The sequence below is a fragment of the Barbus barbus genome, assembly GCF_936440315.1.
Source record: "Barbus barbus genome assembly, chromosome: 44".
NCBI classification, from domain to species: domain Eukaryota; kingdom Metazoa; phylum Chordata; class Actinopteri; order Cypriniformes; family Cyprinidae; genus Barbus; species Barbus barbus.
In genome coordinates this window covers 22,069,000-22,086,056 of record NC_136722.1, presented here as the reverse complement: position 1 = coordinate 22,086,056, position 17,057 = coordinate 22,069,000, and the positions used below count along the sequence as shown (strand labels likewise).

The 17,057-nt window shown below is 34.2% G+C and overlaps 1 protein-coding gene across 1 annotated transcript in view; it reads right to left on the bottom strand.

Moving 5' to 3' along the window:
- The window catches only part of LOC306863679 (suppression of tumorigenicity 18 protein-like), a gene marked incomplete at its 5' end in the record, with an annotated part of 64,132 nt that overhangs the window by 18,269 nt on the left and 28,806 nt on the right, over nucleotides 1–17,057 (bottom strand). The window contains 6 exons of the mRNA XM_079407181.1: nucleotides 1,059–1,149; nucleotides 2,943–3,077; nucleotides 4,353–5,060; nucleotides 9,171–9,364; nucleotides 11,468–11,498; nucleotides 16,135–16,177. Of these exons, the coding sequence (XP_079263307.1) occupies nucleotides 1,059–1,149; nucleotides 2,943–3,077; nucleotides 4,353–5,060; nucleotides 9,171–9,364; nucleotides 11,468–11,498; nucleotides 16,135–16,177 (1,202 nt within the window). The remainder of the gene's footprint in view (nucleotides 1–1,058; nucleotides 1,150–2,942; nucleotides 3,078–4,352; nucleotides 5,061–9,170; nucleotides 9,365–11,467; nucleotides 11,499–16,134; nucleotides 16,178–17,057) is intronic.

Sequence of the window (17,057 nt, the reverse complement as noted above, 5' to 3'; positions counted from 1 at the left end):
GCAATAAACATCACAGTGTTTTATAGTCTAGTTTAAGTGTCATTGGATTTTTCCTGATAGAGCCAAACTTCATGATTCTTTTTAAGTAAATATCCAGGTTTCTCTTTTTGGGCTAAATTAATGTTTCTGATGCTTTAAGGTGGATTAAGTCAGTGCAACCTTGCAAAATAGAGAACACTGCATTTTATTTGGGTCAAATTCTGGATGTAGTCAAGTGGAAATTTTTATTATAAACCACTCATTTAATTTCCCCCCCGCGACCTACTCCCTGCTGCTGAATATCTAAATCTGCTTACAATGAGCAAGAAGAATTGTAAAGAAATTAATAGTGTAATTTGAGTATAACTGAATGCTGAGTAAAACCTTTTGTTACTATAAATAAAATAAACTTTAGCTGAAATAAAATATTTTAAAAAATTACTTTAAAGTAAAAAATTAAATAAAAAATCAGCCAGTTCAGCCAAGGTGACATTTCTCATTTTCATTTAGTGTAATTTAATGTACTAAAACTGAAAAAATAAATAGTAAATACACAAATAAATAAATAAAATAATAATAAAAACCGTGGAAGCTCATTTCTTCAATGGAATAAAAAAAAAAACATTATTTAAAAATGTAATTGAGACTTTGTTTCTTGCAATTCTGAAAAAAAAACTAAGATTTCTGAGATAAAAACAACGAATTCTGATACGAAATTCGGACTTTTTTCTGACAATTCCGAGTTCACAACTAACAATTTATTTAAATCTGATTTTATATTCATTTTTTTACTCAGAACTGCGAGAAACAAATTGAGATAAAAAGTAAATTACCTTTTTTATTTAATTTTTTTGTTTGTTTTGTTTCTATGGCAAAAACGGGCTTCCATTTAAAAAAACCTATATAGAGTAGACATATAAAAAAATAAACAAATAAAAACACAACAAAATTACCAAAGCTTTAAATACAAATTAAAACAGTAAATATAAAAATAAAAGCTAATTCACAGTATTAATAAAATCTCTAATAGCATCTTAATGATACTAAAACATCACTTGTATAATTTTCATTGTGCTGACCTTCTATGCGTGCTACGGTTACTGTTGACATGACCTCTTCCTGTACAGCCAGGGGTCGGACACTTGAGGACGTTTTCATGCATGGCCAGGACTGTAAGAAACAGCAGAATAATGTTTATCAAAAGAACAATTGTAGAGTAAGAATAGACATTTTATTGAATAAAAAGTAATTTAGCATTTAGTGGAATTCACACAAGCTTCTACTGCAGCTTTTCAACTTTTCATGCTAAATAAAGTTTCCCATGCCATTCTTTGCAACTTAAAATTGTGTCTCGCTTCAAATATGAACATGCAAAAACATCATGACTACAAACGCATTTTGATTACCATTTAAGAGACACACACATATTGTTGAAGTCCTATCCTTAGTAACTTTTCAGTCTGTTCATAATTAGTTTGGAGGATGTGCCCGTCTATTTAGGCTGCATCCGTGGGTCCTTTGATTCGCAGAATGCTGCTTCTGGTTTAGGAGTACATGCTTTCATATTGGAGGGAAAAAAGGGAAAAAAACTTAATTACATTTTCTGTTCCTTTTGTCACATCACTGTTTAATGGTGAATGTTTGTTGTACTACTCTCAAATGGAGAAAACAGCAAGTGCAAAGTTGTTTCCAGAATGCATTTTTAATTTGCCAACCGCAGGAAATCAAACCTCACTTGTGTTGATGTCTAAAAAGTTTCTTTGAAATTTTTTTTTTATTTTTATTTTTAAACTTTCAGCTTGGTGCTTCCACTGGAAGGCTTAAGATAAGAGGTAAATATATAATTAACATGCAAATTACATAATGCATACTTCATATTTGCGATTTTAATTTTTTTTTAATTAGAGGCACTTTTGACTAATTGAAATCTTGAAAAATGACACTTCGAATTATGTTTAATCTATGTTTATCATATTTTAAAATATTTATCACATCTCCTGTAATAAACCAAAGTAATTTTTCACTTTTTGGAGGAAAATTTAGCAATTAGCTTTGAACTTACAAAAATAAAAAGAGACGGATTGCTTCTGAATTAAAATGCTCATATAGTGACAAGTTGAGTAATTACAAAAATAAAAAGGACCAGTGACCAGTTTGGTAATAAAGATAATTTCATATCATAATGTAAAAAATGTCTAAATTAATGACATCATAAACAGATATAAACTTCTTTGGGAAAAACATATTATTATATATATATATATGTAAAAAATTATCAAAAATACTAATTTTGTTTATTAATACCAAGTAAATATGATGTATTTAAAGGAAGGTGTAAAGCTGAAATTTCATGAATGTTTTTACCTTTTTTATAAATTTATTGTTGCATTAAAATATAAAGTCTGGCTCAAATTCTGTGTAATTAATTTGGAGTTAATACGGAAACATTTTTATGTTTGTGTTAATATATAAATATATATATATATTTTTTTTTTTTTTGCAAATGTAGCACTTCGTCACTCTTAAAATTTAGGGGGGAAAAATTTGAAAGAAAATTTAAAAATAAAGTTAAAGCTTAATACATCCTTTAAAACTAGAATGTATATTTAAAAATGTTCTATAAAAGGGAAGAATCTTGCATTTTCCATCACAGAAAAAACAATTATTAGATATTTTTGTAGCATGCATTTAAATTGATACACTTCATGTTATGTCTCTATGCAGAAATGTTCTGAACATAATAGAGGCTGGTTAGTTAAGCAATCACCATGTTATCTTTTGTCGCTCAGTATCTGTACAACTAAACCTTGATCATTAGTATGGCATGAATATTTATGGGCTGAAAATGATCACAGTGTTGTTATCACTAATTGTATTTGTTCTGTTTGTATTGTACTGCTGTGAAGGGAGGAAATGTGTCTAATGTCCTCAGGAAGTGATGCGTAACACGAGAACAGACTCACTCTCTGGGGGCACTCTGACTTTGTGGGGACATCCTGATAGACTCCGGTGATGAGGGTAGAGGCCTGTCACATGACCCGTCCCATCACAGCCTGGGGTCGGACATTTGATGTCTTTCTTTTCTGTCCGAGGGGAATCTATAACACACACACAAACAGTAAAAACAGTGCTCTTCAAGAACATATAGCTACAGTTAATCCCATCCAGTCTCGTTTCACTCTATGTAAGCTGAAGCGCATCCTGTAAAAGCATGTTGGGTGTGTATGTATTCATCCGTGACATTAGTTAAGGCTGCAGTCTTACTCAGGGCACCGGTTTCTTAGCGCTGATCCATAGAGAGATTATCTTCAGAGATTACCCATTAAACAGCAGTCATTGCAAGAATCAAAGTGCTTAAAGCTCACATCAGAGATACTTTACTAGGATTTATGACTTAATTTATGCTCATGGTAAAATATCTGGTTGATACCGATAAAAATCCAGCGTTTCGTGATATACAGAGATGTCATCAGAAGATTTTCTTCTTGTACTTGTAATTTCCACCCCCCCTCATAAAACATGGTGGTTATTTACCATTAAATATTTTGTTGGCAAAATTTTTTTAGCAGTTAAGAGGATTTTATGTATCTATCCCTCTGGGCTAGAATCTCTCTATGTCTCTTTCTTTGTATGTGTTGATACTGCAACATTCCAGCCTTATTGCAAAAATGCATATAATATTAAACACACCACCAACACATATACAGACGTATGCAGACCAAATACAACAAGAAAAGAAATGGTACCACTTTACAATGAGATCCCCATTTGATAATGCATTGACTAACATTACCTAACAATGAGCTACACATTTGTTGCAGTGTTTATACACTTTGTTAATGTTAATTAATTAAAATACTGTTCATTGTTAGTTTATGTTAGCATTTAGTACAACCACTGTAGTGCGATTCACAAACAAACGACTCTAGTTCTTTTTAGTGAATCAAACACATAGAACTAACTGTGAGTTACTGATTGGTTGTTCATATGACAACATGTATTTAAAGATACCTAAATGAAGTTAATGAATAAAATACATGACCAAATTTGCTTTGTTTGTTTAGCATTTTTGGACTGTTACTGGATTACCTTCATTAGACTTTAGACTTTATTTATGCTTAAAGTCTAATTAAAAGTCTGTTCAAACACATCTTTTGCAATTGTTTTAAAAGTATTTATTATTGAATAATATATATTTATTATTACATCATTTCATCATTTGGCAATTTGCAAATTGCATGTCGTTATTCCAAATATTCATTCCCTTAGTACTACAAGAATTGTAAATGAAACCATTGAGGAACCAGAATTTTTTTCAGAATTCAAACTTTTAAAAATCAGTGAAAATGTGAAGAAGCTCTGGTGAATCTCACCTTTGCTGCTGTGGTACATGGCTCGAGCGTCTATCTCCAGCATCCTCTGCTGTCTCCGATCGTGGTTCATCTGCTCCAGGAGGAAGCGGTCCATGTCTTTGTAGGCACTGTGGAGGACCTGTCTATGTTCAGACTGCAGCACCATGGCCTGCTCTAGAAGACTGAGGTTGAGTCGGGCCCTGTCCAGCTCCAGACGTCTGGCCACCAGACCAGGACCCCAAACACCTCCTCGCTCCTCCATCCTGGGCGTCTGGAGCTCCTCCTCACTGTCGCTGAACTCTCTTGCAGAGCCATATTCCTCCATAAAGGTCCCTGCACTGTTTCTGTTCATGTACGCAGAAAGAGCGTCTTCGTGCAGCTGCTGGCCAATCCGGAGTCTCTTCATAAGAGCATCGTCTGCAGGTGGACTGGGGCTGTGATGGATCCCGTTGACCTTCGTTAGGGACGGAGGAGCGCTCCATTCTTCTTCATCTGCCTCTCTGTCTGGAGACAGGTGATAACTGCCTCTGATCTCCTCTTGGTTTTTGTCTTCAAAGTCCTGGTTGGGTTCCTCCTCCTCCTCCTCTTGCTCATTCTGGTGTACGGATATCTGAGCCGCCAGGTCTGGCGAACCTTCACTCGTTTGTTCTGACCATGACAACAAGTGGTGAGACTTTGCATTGTGATAGATAGTGTCTTCCAGAACTTCACCACCGTTGAGGTCCTCATCTGAGACACAGAAGAAAGGACAGCTTAAATTGATGAATCAGCAGCAAGAGTCTATTACATGATTGTGTTTGGAGGGAAAATACTAACAGATGGTTTTCAAAGCCTTCAGAATCACAAGTTGTGACAAACATGACAACTTGAGGGAAGTGAAGGGAAACACTAAATATTAAAAACCCTAATAAGTAAATAATTCATCACATTTCAAATGTGACTCTTTGGTCAAATGAAAAACAAATACAATTAGTAAAATTATTACATTTATTTAAAAATATATAAATGGGAAAATAAAAAATTAAAGATGCTGGCAAGAAAACACTTAAAAAATGTGAAGAGAAGCTCAAAATATGACAAACCTTAATAGACAGACAGACAGACAGACAGACAGGTAGGTAGATAGACAGATAGATAGATAGATAGATAGATAGATAGATAGACAGATAGATAGGGAAAATAAAGCTTGGCAAGAAAAAGCATTTCAAATGTGAGTCTTTGGTTAAATGAAAAACAAATAAAGTTAATAAAATAATTTAATTTTAAAATGATAAAAATGGCATAGTGAGAAAATAAGAGATAAAACATTTAAAAAAACATCAAGAGAGTTTTACACGTATCCCAAGTGCATAAAAATATTTTTGTCTAAAACGCCATCTAGTTTCCATCCAAAGTTGATTACTAACTGAAATCTATACATAACTTGACTTTAATAAATAAATAAATAACATATAGAAAATGTATAAATATTAATAAATAAATAAATAAACATTTGCCCTTCTAATTTAATCTTCCATCTGTTCAACTTACTGAAAAAAATATTTCCACATCCACAATGTCTGCAAGACTACATGATATAAAGCTGTAAACGCTAATCAGAGAGAAGCACGATTTGCTATACTACTGTACTACTTTTGATAAATCCATAAAGCTTATTTGACTGGGGTTTATAGGGTGAATAATTCCTTTTTTGACAAATCTCAGACCTTTTATCCTTTAAAATCACCTTTAAACGACCCGCTGGAATCGCAACAGACCCGATTATATTAAGTAATCGAGTCAATGATTAACAAAAGAAACTATCAGCTGGATTGATTTACAATCCACTACTGATCTCTCTGAAACTTACCCGCCGGGGTTAAAGCTCTTTGGGCACCAGGGTTTAAAGTTCAAAATACAGCGTAAGCACGAGATACATCTATCCTCTTAGAGAGCCTTATGCCACCCTCCAAACCATATGCAACCACTGAGTTGATTAGATATTAGAGCATTTTGGCTGCTGCCACATGCAGTTTCAGGGACTTCTAATGGGATCATACTGCCTTAACAAACAGTTGCTAGTCTTAAAGAGCATATAAAGTAGTCCTGCTTTTAATCCCCCCAAAAACATCCCTAAATGGGGGATAGAGAGCTCAGTGGCATTTACAATCTCACCCGTCTCTTGCCAAAATTGGAAACCAGGCTTTGAGGGGTTAGAGTGTGCTTGCCGATGCGTTCAAACCATGCCAAACTCCGGCATAATGTCGCCGAGGTCTACTTTGGCGCTGTACGAATGCAAAGGCATAATGCTAGCGCACAACCTAAATTTTGATTCTGTTTGTGCCGATAATTATAGTTTTTATGCATGCTGCTTGAGGAAAGGGTGGATAATCTCGTCTGTTTTTATTTTTGGAATTGCATCCAATTGTATGCGTGTCTAATGTTACAGCGCTGATTCTTGAGAGATGAAACGTGTCCCACACTTTTAAGTTAACGTTGATATTAATCAGAACGGATCACTAGAATGTTCTTTACACAAATCATCCGAGTTATATTTTCACTCACCAAACCACTCAGTACTCAGTAAAAAATAACTGACATGTAAATATGTATCTTTAAATAGATATATATATATATATATATATATATATATATATAAATAAAAAAAATACACATACACTGCAAAAAAATAATTTTCTGAATCAAGATACATTTACTTGAGAAGCAAAATGACTTATGATATTAAGTATTGTTTTCTGAAAAGTATCAAAATTAAGAGTTTATGCTTAATAAAGAAAAAAACATCTGCCACCTTAAAATACAACTTATTGACCACACAGCTTTCAAATTGTTAATATTAATAAAATCATGTTATTCTTCATCCTGAATGTTTTGTTATTCCATGTGCTATTATAGGAACTCCAGAAAAACAAAATGACTACAAAACATCTGTGACTAAATATGATTATTTTGTCAACAACCTCAGATTTTCCATGAAATGCCGTTGACATTTCAACAGACGGAGGTGAAAATCAGTTTCAAACCATCCTGTAGTCTCAATTTACTCTTAGTCATAGTTGTATGGTCCATTTATTATAAATATCCAAAATCACAGTATTTATTATGTTTGTATTTGATGGTGTTGACCTATACAGAGAGATAGGAAAGGGAAAAAAAATGGAAGTAGGAGGTTGCACCAAAACAGTTTTAACTTTAATATTTTGAATTTCTGATCTCAAGAATCAGTAGCCCACCAATAATGCAAAAACATGAAGCATCTGGACGCCCAAACCAAACGAATGCACTTAAAAGCGTCCGATTTTCCTGATTTTGTCGCTTTTGTCAGCAGTTTGAGGTGTGAAAACCCAAAGCGGTCCAGCGCAGATGAAAAGTTCGCCAGTTATGCTAAGACACAATTAACAGAGCAGATGATTAGGAGTTCTCTGCCATCCAGATGGAGATACAGCCCTGACCAAAAAAAAAATACAGAACAGTGAAAAGAAAAAGAAAAAAGACTGGAGCGAACAAGGGCGAAAAATGCTTGGATGCAGAGAGTGGTTTGTGTTTTGGAACAGGTGAATGGTTTATACTCCAGAATAACCATTACCATTGTGTGTATGGAGACCAGAAGCTTGGCTGGAGTCACACACACACACACACACACACACACACAACAGCACCAAATGGAAGCCTTACACCCCTTTAATTTCTCCCCTGCCTTTCCTTTTCCCTTTTTTTCCTCATGAAATTCACATACCCATCTCGTCCCCCTACAGATCCATTAATTTTGCTACAGTCCCAGTCGCCATCCACTCCCAGTCACACCCCGCACATTATGTCTTTTAATTTTTTTCTTTTCCACCAGCACTTCTTCAGTAGTGCACTTTGGCAAAACGCAAAGCAAACATGTTGCAAGACAGCAGGGGAAATATGACAAATGAGATTTTCCTACTGCAACTTCAGAAAATAATACTACAAATTTGAAGGAGGAGGAGGGGGGGAAGAAAGGTTATGATTATTGTGGGTAATATGAAATCAGAGAAACAAATAAATTCCATTTCCAATGATGCTGTTCAATTTATTGAGCTATTTTGTTGTCCATTTAACAACCCACATGTGTCCAATAATGAGCCGCACACATTATGCCTAATTATGTATATTTGGGCTGCGTTCGATGGTCTAACAAAAGCTTTCGAAAGGGACAATTACGTTTGTTGCTTGGTTACATCGTTAAAAATATACCAAATAAGTGCAGATTATAGGGGTGTGGAGGTACACATGTAAAGCATGGGTATTGTTGCCAACATGCTCATAATTTGATTCATTAGGAAATGGCAGCATTTTGTTTCTAGAAAGGAGACTGCTTTAAAACGTAATATCGACTTTAACGTTTCTGTGCCTTCGTTGCCAAAAATGTTTTGTTGTTGGAGTGTATGATCACTCTCTTTTGTCAACGAGGCACAATATAATTTGGTGCATTCTATTCTCAGTTACCCTATTTGCATAATTATGCAAGCAACCACACTTGCTTATAAAAAAGCACTTTTCCAGGCTGCATAATATATCCGGCGGCAGCTACTTTAACGACGCCGCCAGTTTTTAATCCGGGTTTCAAAGAAGTCGAGCACGGGAAATCGCCTTAATCTGGACACCGGATGCATGAAAAAACGAACGGGAAATCGACTGTCGTGAACTTCCCCGGGATGGACGAAGAGACGGATGCGGGGAGGGAGGGGGGAGAGGAGACGAAGGAGGAGGAGGAGGAGGAGGGAAACAAATATATGAATGCAACAGATGGTAGTTTAAAATTCAGCGTCAATTGTTCATCAAAACAGACAAAACAACAGGACATCTGTCTACCTGCTGGAGTGTCAGTGTTCCTGGGCGCGTCTTTGTCCTGAGCGCTTGCCAGGTCTTCATCGCCGCCCCCCTCGCTGGGGCAGGGACTGGGACTGTAGTGGCGGGGCTTCATCAGGAGCGATTTCCTCTTGTTGACTGGCGCCCCACGGGCCCCTTCTGCAGCAGCCCGCTTTTTACCCGCTCCGAGATGCAAGCTGAAAGCAGAACACAAGGGTCAATTAATGGATGCGTCCTGTTACAAATCGACCGAGTATGTGATTGGTTGAGGTACAAAGACCAGGTGAATCTGACCCGAGAGGTTTTGATTCTTTCCGATGTCAAAGCTTTGTTTAGACACTTGGAAGTCTTGAAGGTTGTGCCAATATTGACTCTTACAACTAAAAATGATTCTTTCAGCAAAGAAAACTCTTATGATGCTTTGAAGAGTAACAAATAATATTCAGATTTTCCACCATGTTTTGGTTCTTTGTGGAACTACAAATGCAGCACATTCATAAATGTGCAGAAAGATGCATTTATCCGACTACAGTTGAAAAGTTCAGGATCAGTATCATTTATTATTATTATTATTATTTAAAGTATTTTTTAATGCATTAAATTGATGAAAAGCGACAGTAAAAAATTATGTTACAAAATTCTATTTCAAGCAAGTGCTGTTCTTTTGAACTTTCTATTAATCTAAGAATTCCCGAAAAATGTATCATGGCTTCCACAAAAATATTAAGCAGCACTACTGTTTTCAGCAACAATCATAATAAAAAATGTTTCTTGAACAGAAAATCAGCATATTAGAATGATTTCTGAAGGATCATGTGACTCTGAAGACTGGAGTAATGATGCTGAAAATTCAGCTTTTCATCACAGGAATAAATTACATTTTAAAACATATCCAAATTGAAAGCAGTTATTTTAAATTGTAATAATATTTCACAATATTACTACTTTTACTGTATTTAAAAAAACATTTTTTAAAAAGAAAAGCCGTTTTTCAGACCCCAAACTTTTGAATTGTAGTGTGAACAAATTTGAATTGGATTAATAATGGTGTTTCTTCATTCACAGTTCTGGTCTTACTGTAAATGATTAGTTGGGACACATTATTCCAAAGACAAAAATATAATCACTAATAATTCAACCTCTGAACCGACTTTCCATTTTGGCCTTCTTATTTTTCAATCTCTCTCCTCCAACCACTTATAAGAAACCACTTTTCACCATTCAATCAATTCCCGATGGATCAAATCAAGCCTCGCCCTGCATTTTGTCTCACTGAACATCCTGTTTCACACCAAAAAAATATGTGACAGAAGTAAAATGGGTGGCAAAGTGCATTTTGTGCTCTTTGGGGCAGCGAGTTTGTTACAAAACTCATCAGGGAAGCATCTGAAATTCCCTGCAAGATGTGACTAAGAAAATCAGCATCGCAGATCCTCATGTGTGAACTTATGTGTGAACACAGAGTCCAAAACACTCAAGCATGAACTGGCTCATTATTTTCAATGAGAAATCTGTTGCTATTATCAGCTATCACGCTGCATAATAAGCAATGATGCAGAGAATAAAATGTTTGCTGTAGACCAATAAAAAAGTTTAGTGTAGCATTTGACACAAAATGCATAAAGAAATGCACAAAACAACTTGCACTGCATTAAGATAAAGATGATTAATAAGATGCATGCATAAAATTAACAGTGGCTCCAAAAAGTATTTGGTCACTTAAGTCACACTTAATGTATGAAAACATAGACATAAAATATTAAATAAAAAGAAAACAAATGTAAACTAAAAATTAATATAATAAAATTTTTAATATAATACAAATTATTTACGCATTAAATCAATCAAAAGTGACAGTAAAAACTGTTATGTTACAAAATTCTATTTCAAATATGTGCTGTTCTTTTGAACCTTCTATTCATCAAAGAATTCTGAAAATAAAAATGTATCATGTTTCCACACAAATATTAAATGGCACAATTGAAAATTAGCATATAGCAAATCAGCATATTAGAATGATTTCTGTAGGATCGTGTGACACTGAAGACTGGAGTAATGATGCTGAAAATTCAGCTTTGCATCAAAATCACCAGACTTACAGTCATTGAGCAAGAGAAAAGCTCTTGATTTGTTTGCAAACAACTTTAATAGTTGGCATTCAATGCAATTCATTTATTTTTAAGTGCGACTTAAAATACTGAAGTCTTACATGCAACTTTTGACAACTGCACGTATGCTGTAAAAGGTGTCAGAAAAGCCATAAACTGACACTCGGAAGCAGGTAGTGAACTCTGGCTTACCTGGGTGCTTCAGCGATGCAGTCAGGCAGAACTGCAAACAGAAAAAGAGAAAGAAAGAGTAAACACACGTGTTTACATTTCGACCAGCGAGACCGGCCCCTCCAGCACCTGCCTGTGATCCTTTACACACCTCTCGCTTTAATGTCACACTCAGACAGACACAATGACGAAGGCTCCTGCTGACTCGGTGATAGACGCTTATGTTGAGGATACAGCTCGTGTGGCATACAAAACATCATAAATAAACCTTTTTGTGCTCTGAAAGTATAGTTATGGATAGTAGCAAAAAAGATGCAAATCCAAACAAAACACAGAGATGCAAATAAGGCTTCAGGTAGTTTTTTTAAACCGCATGAGAGGATTTGGCCTTGTCCAGTATCAGCTGACCCGATTTAGCTAAGATTTCAAGTAGTGCTGATGGGTAAACAACAGCCCAGCAAACTCAATAAATCACACAGATGAGAGATGCATACAGTCATGCAGGTTTTGAACAACACAAAGGCAAGAAAATGATGACAAAATCTTCACTTTTGAGTGAATTGTCCCTTTAAGGTCAAGCATTCTGGGTAATGCCTCTTTTAGGAAGTAGTGCTGACTGTCAGTAGTCAATAGCAACTAGTTCAATCTTCATTGTAAGACTAAAATAAAAAGACTAAAAATGTGCCATCATTATCTAAAGGAGATTTTGTTGGTGCATCACAAAGTAATCAGATCGATTCAGTCTTATAAAATAAAATTTATATACGTTTCAATAAGTTGTATATTTTTTACTTGAATAAAACCAGGTAATTTAAATGTTCCAACATGATGCACTTGTTTAGGTAAAATCTTTTATGGACATGGTGAAAAACATATGAGATGGATTGACTTTGCATTTGCTCGCAAAACTTTTGCGTTAATTCTCTCGCAAATCATTTCCATTCCACCAAGAAACTTTATATTCTTTTGAAAACATTTGTGTTCTCTAACGAAACATTTGCATTTTCTCACAAAATGTTTGCGTTCCCACAAGAAACTTTGCATTCTCTCACAAAACATTTCCGGTCTCTCACATAACATGTCTTCTAGCCAAATTTTGATGTTCCCCAAAAATCTTTGTGTTCTCTCATAAAAGGACATGTTTTTATTTGCGTTTCCGAGCCAAATTTTGCTTTCGAAAACATTTATTCTCTCATGAAACATTTTTGTTTTTTCAAATTTTTGCGTTCCCCCAAGAAAAGTTGCATTCTCTCGCAAAATATTTGTGATCTTTTGCAAAATATTTGTGCTCTCTCACAAAACATTTGTTTTCTAGCTAAATTTTGCATTCCCCAAGAAACTTCGCATTCTTTCGCACAACATTTGCATTCTCTACACAAACCATTTGTTTTCTAGCTAATTTTTACATTCCCCTTGAAACTTTTAATTCCCTCGCAAAACATTTGCACTCTCTTCGAAAACATTTGTATTCTGTCATAAAACATTTGCAATCTTTCACAAAACATTAGTATTCTCTCATAAAACATTTGCAATCTTTCACAAAACATTTGTATTCTGTTATAAAACATTTGCAATCTTTCACAAAACATTTGTATTCTGTCATAAAACATTTGCAATCTTTCACAAAACATTAGTATTCTGTCATAAAACATTTGCAATCTTTCACAAAACATTTGTATTCTGTCATAAAACATTTGCAATCTTTCACAAAACATTTGTATTCTGTTATAAAACATTTGCAATCTTTCACAAAACATTTGTATTCTCTCATAAAACATTTGCAATCTTTCACAAAACATTTGTATTCTGTTATAAAACATTTGCAATCTTTCACAAAACATTTGTATTCTCTCATAAAACATTTGCAATCTTTCACAAAAATTTGTATTCTATCATAAAACATTTGCAATCTTTCACAAAACATTTGTATTCTGTCATAAAACATTTGCAATCTTTCACAAAACATTTGTATTCTCTCATAAAACATTTGCAATCTTTCTCAAAACATTTGCAATCTTTCTCAAAACATTTGTATTCTGTCATAAAACATTTGCAATCTTTCACAAAACATTTGCAATCTTTCTCAAAACATTAGTATTCTATCATAAAACATTTGCAATCTTTCACAAAACATTAGTATTCTCTCATAAAACATTTGCAATCTTTCACAAAACATTTGTATTCTGTCATAAAACATTTGCAATCTTTCACAAAACATTAGTATTCTCTCATAAAACATTTGCAATCTTTCACAAAACATTTGTATTCTCTCATAAAACATTTGCAATCTTTCTCAAAACATTCGCGATGTCTCACAAAACATTTTTCTCGTCAAATTTTGCACTCCCCACGAAACTTTGCATTCTCTTGCAAAACAATTGCATTCTCTCCAAAAAATGTTTTGGGAATCTTTCAGAAAAAATTTCTATTTATGAAATATTTGCGTTTCTAGCCAAATTTTGGTGTTTCCCAGAAACTTTGTGTTCTTTTGCTAAGCATTTGTGTTCTCTCACAAAATACTGCAAAAATATTGCATTCTCTCGAACAAAAAAACATTTGTGTTTCGTCACAAAATTCCTGCATTCCCCCAAAAAACTTTGCATTCTCACGCAGAAGAGACCTGAAAAGTTTTGTACTCAAATTCAAAGTTTCTCAGGGGAACGCAACATATTTGCAAGAGAAAGCAAAAGTTTTGCAAGCAAACACAAAAGCGTTTAAATACAATCTTTCCTCCCATCATCATGTTCCTTCAGTGGCTCAGTACATTTTCACAATCTTGCAGACTAAAGGAAAGCTAAGGTAAAATGAATACTCTCTGACAAGAATGAATTGTTTTATATTTCATAAAGCATGTTTAGGATGTGCAATACTTCCTCTTGGGGCAAAATTAGCAGCCAATTACACAGTGTAAGATGAGACATATCTGGATTTGCATGGGGAAAAAGCTGGTTCACTTTACTAAACAGTGTCTAACAATCACAGCTCTGACAACATGATATATTCAAAGCCTCGCTGTGAACCTAGTCTCACGAGATGCACAGACAGACAGAGAGAGAAGGAATGTGTGTCAGTGGGAGAGAATGTCTCATTCACAGATTCACCTCAATCCCATGGTGAAGACTCAATAAAACACCATCATGAATTTTTACCGGCACATTAAAGGGCCAGGCGCTCATGAGAGCTACAGTACGCGGCTCTAAACACTTGAATAATGATGTCCCCTGTCATGCTTTAGTCGCTCTTTCCATTCACGACGCCCTCCTTAACTCGTTTGAAAGAATATTGCCACATAATGAAGTCACTGTCTCTACATAATGCATTGCCGCGGCAACCGCACCTCTCTCCAGCTAAAGAGGATTAATATTAAAATTGACAGATCTGATGTGAGACCGTTAAACTAACACTTCAGATCAAATGTGCGTAGGAAAAGGGTGTGTGCGCACACATGAGGAAAGCAGACTGTCAGAAGGCCGTCGCTGAGGCATTATGGGAAATGCGTTCAGCTTGTTTGTGTGAACTTTGTACGGGGCAAATATAATGCATCCCTGCATGTTTATACAAACCAATAATGCACTCTAAAGAGTGCTATGAGATTATGTTTCATAACAAGTGCTTAAAACAAATATTATGTTATAGTGGTAATGGGTTATACAACTTTACACTTATTTCATCATTAAACTTCATATAATGCTAAACAGATCAGTAGTTAATGTTGATTAAAATAAGAATATAAACATATGTAAATAAAAGTTGACTAACTATTTCTAACTATTTGAATAAAAATGATTGAGTATGCATTCAATACTGATTTTTATTTTTGCTAATACTGTATAAAGTAATATGTAAAAAGTCAAATGGAGATATAGCTGCTTATTTGAACCTTAAATAATAATTCATTAGGTTAAGTCATAATAAATAATACTTATTTACTTCACAATATTTTAGGTTTAAAACTACATATAACTAGATTTTAGATATAAAACTAGATATTATATTATAATAAAATAAGTATATAATATAAATATATATTTTTTTTATTATATTATAATAAATAAATATGTTGCAGAGGTAACGAGTTATACATCTTTAAAATTATATGAAAAACTTATTACAGCATTAAAATTGATGTAATGCTAAATAGATCAGTAGTTAATGTTAATAATAAAAAAATATATATATATATATTATCATTTATTTTATTTTATATATATATATAAGTATATAAAAGTTGACATTTCTAACTATTTGAATATAAATAATTGAGTACTCATAATTATATGCACAACACACAATGTTAAATATTCAATATTGAAATATTGAAAAACACAATATACATAATTATCAACTGATCTTTTTATAATTATACTAAGTAAAATGCAAAAAATCAAATCAAGGTATAGCTACTTGATTTGAACCTTATAAATATAATGAATTGAAATGTATTTGCCTAATATAGTCTGATTGATTTTATATTTGAATATTTCTTACTTCAATAGATTTTAGATTAAAAAAACATTAGAAAAACAACTAGATTTGAGATATAAAACTAGATAATAAAAACATTATTATATTATATTATATTATATTATATAATAAACTGATTTAGTATAAATTTTATACAAATGTTATACAAATTATTGTATTCTAATTTTATTTTATACATTTGTAAGTTATGTCAAAGCACTTACCATCACACGTTTCACTGCGATTCTCTTCACTGTCAGACTCCATCTGGAAAGAGAAAGGAAAAAAACAAAAAACAGAAAGTTAATAACAAATAGCACTTTTCAATTTCAGAGATTTATAATCCTGTTTAATAACTCATCTCAACAGGATCTCATCATCAGAGTGACAGCTAAGTTCCTGTCAGTTTAGGTTATTAACAAGTAAGCCAGATTAGAGTCATGCAAAGAGTTTATCGCTCTGCACGCATTTGATTTGCGATGTTATTTCACAAACAGCACACCTGCATGGGCTCACAACTTCAGATCTTACAAAAGAAAGTTTCAAACGACAGGATTACAGTAAATAACAGTAGTAAAAACCTAATCCAATCAATTCTGCGACTCCTGGCGCGTGCGATGAAGCGTCAGCATGAGAAACGAAAGGTCATTGAACTTTACGACAAATAAAAAGGGGAAATTTCACGCAGCAGATCAGCTCCATTACGTGCATTGTGTGGCATGCTTCATATTTTGGCTTGATTTAATTGACTTAGAAACTACAGCAACAAACTGCCAGCACAGATAGAACAGCCAGACAGGCCTTCACTTTTAAGAGGGTGAGAAAGGGGCGAGCGCAAATATAATAATGCAAAAACCAGTGATAAACAAAAGTTGTGTGTGTGTGTGTGTGTGTGTGTGTGAGTGTGTGTGTGTGTGTGTGTGTGAGTGTGTGTGTGTGTGTGTGTGTGTGTGTGTGTGTGAGTGTGTTTAGACAAAACGAGTTGTTAGTACCGCAGCACCTACTCACTCTCCCTCTCTCTCTCTCTCTCTCTCTCTCGGTTTCTCTCTGCCAGCAGTGCCTTGCTGATCCCAAATAAAACCTATTAAATGTAATTATTCTGGGCTGATGGCGCTCTATAGCGGTCGGAGGGTCTGGTGAGCTCGGT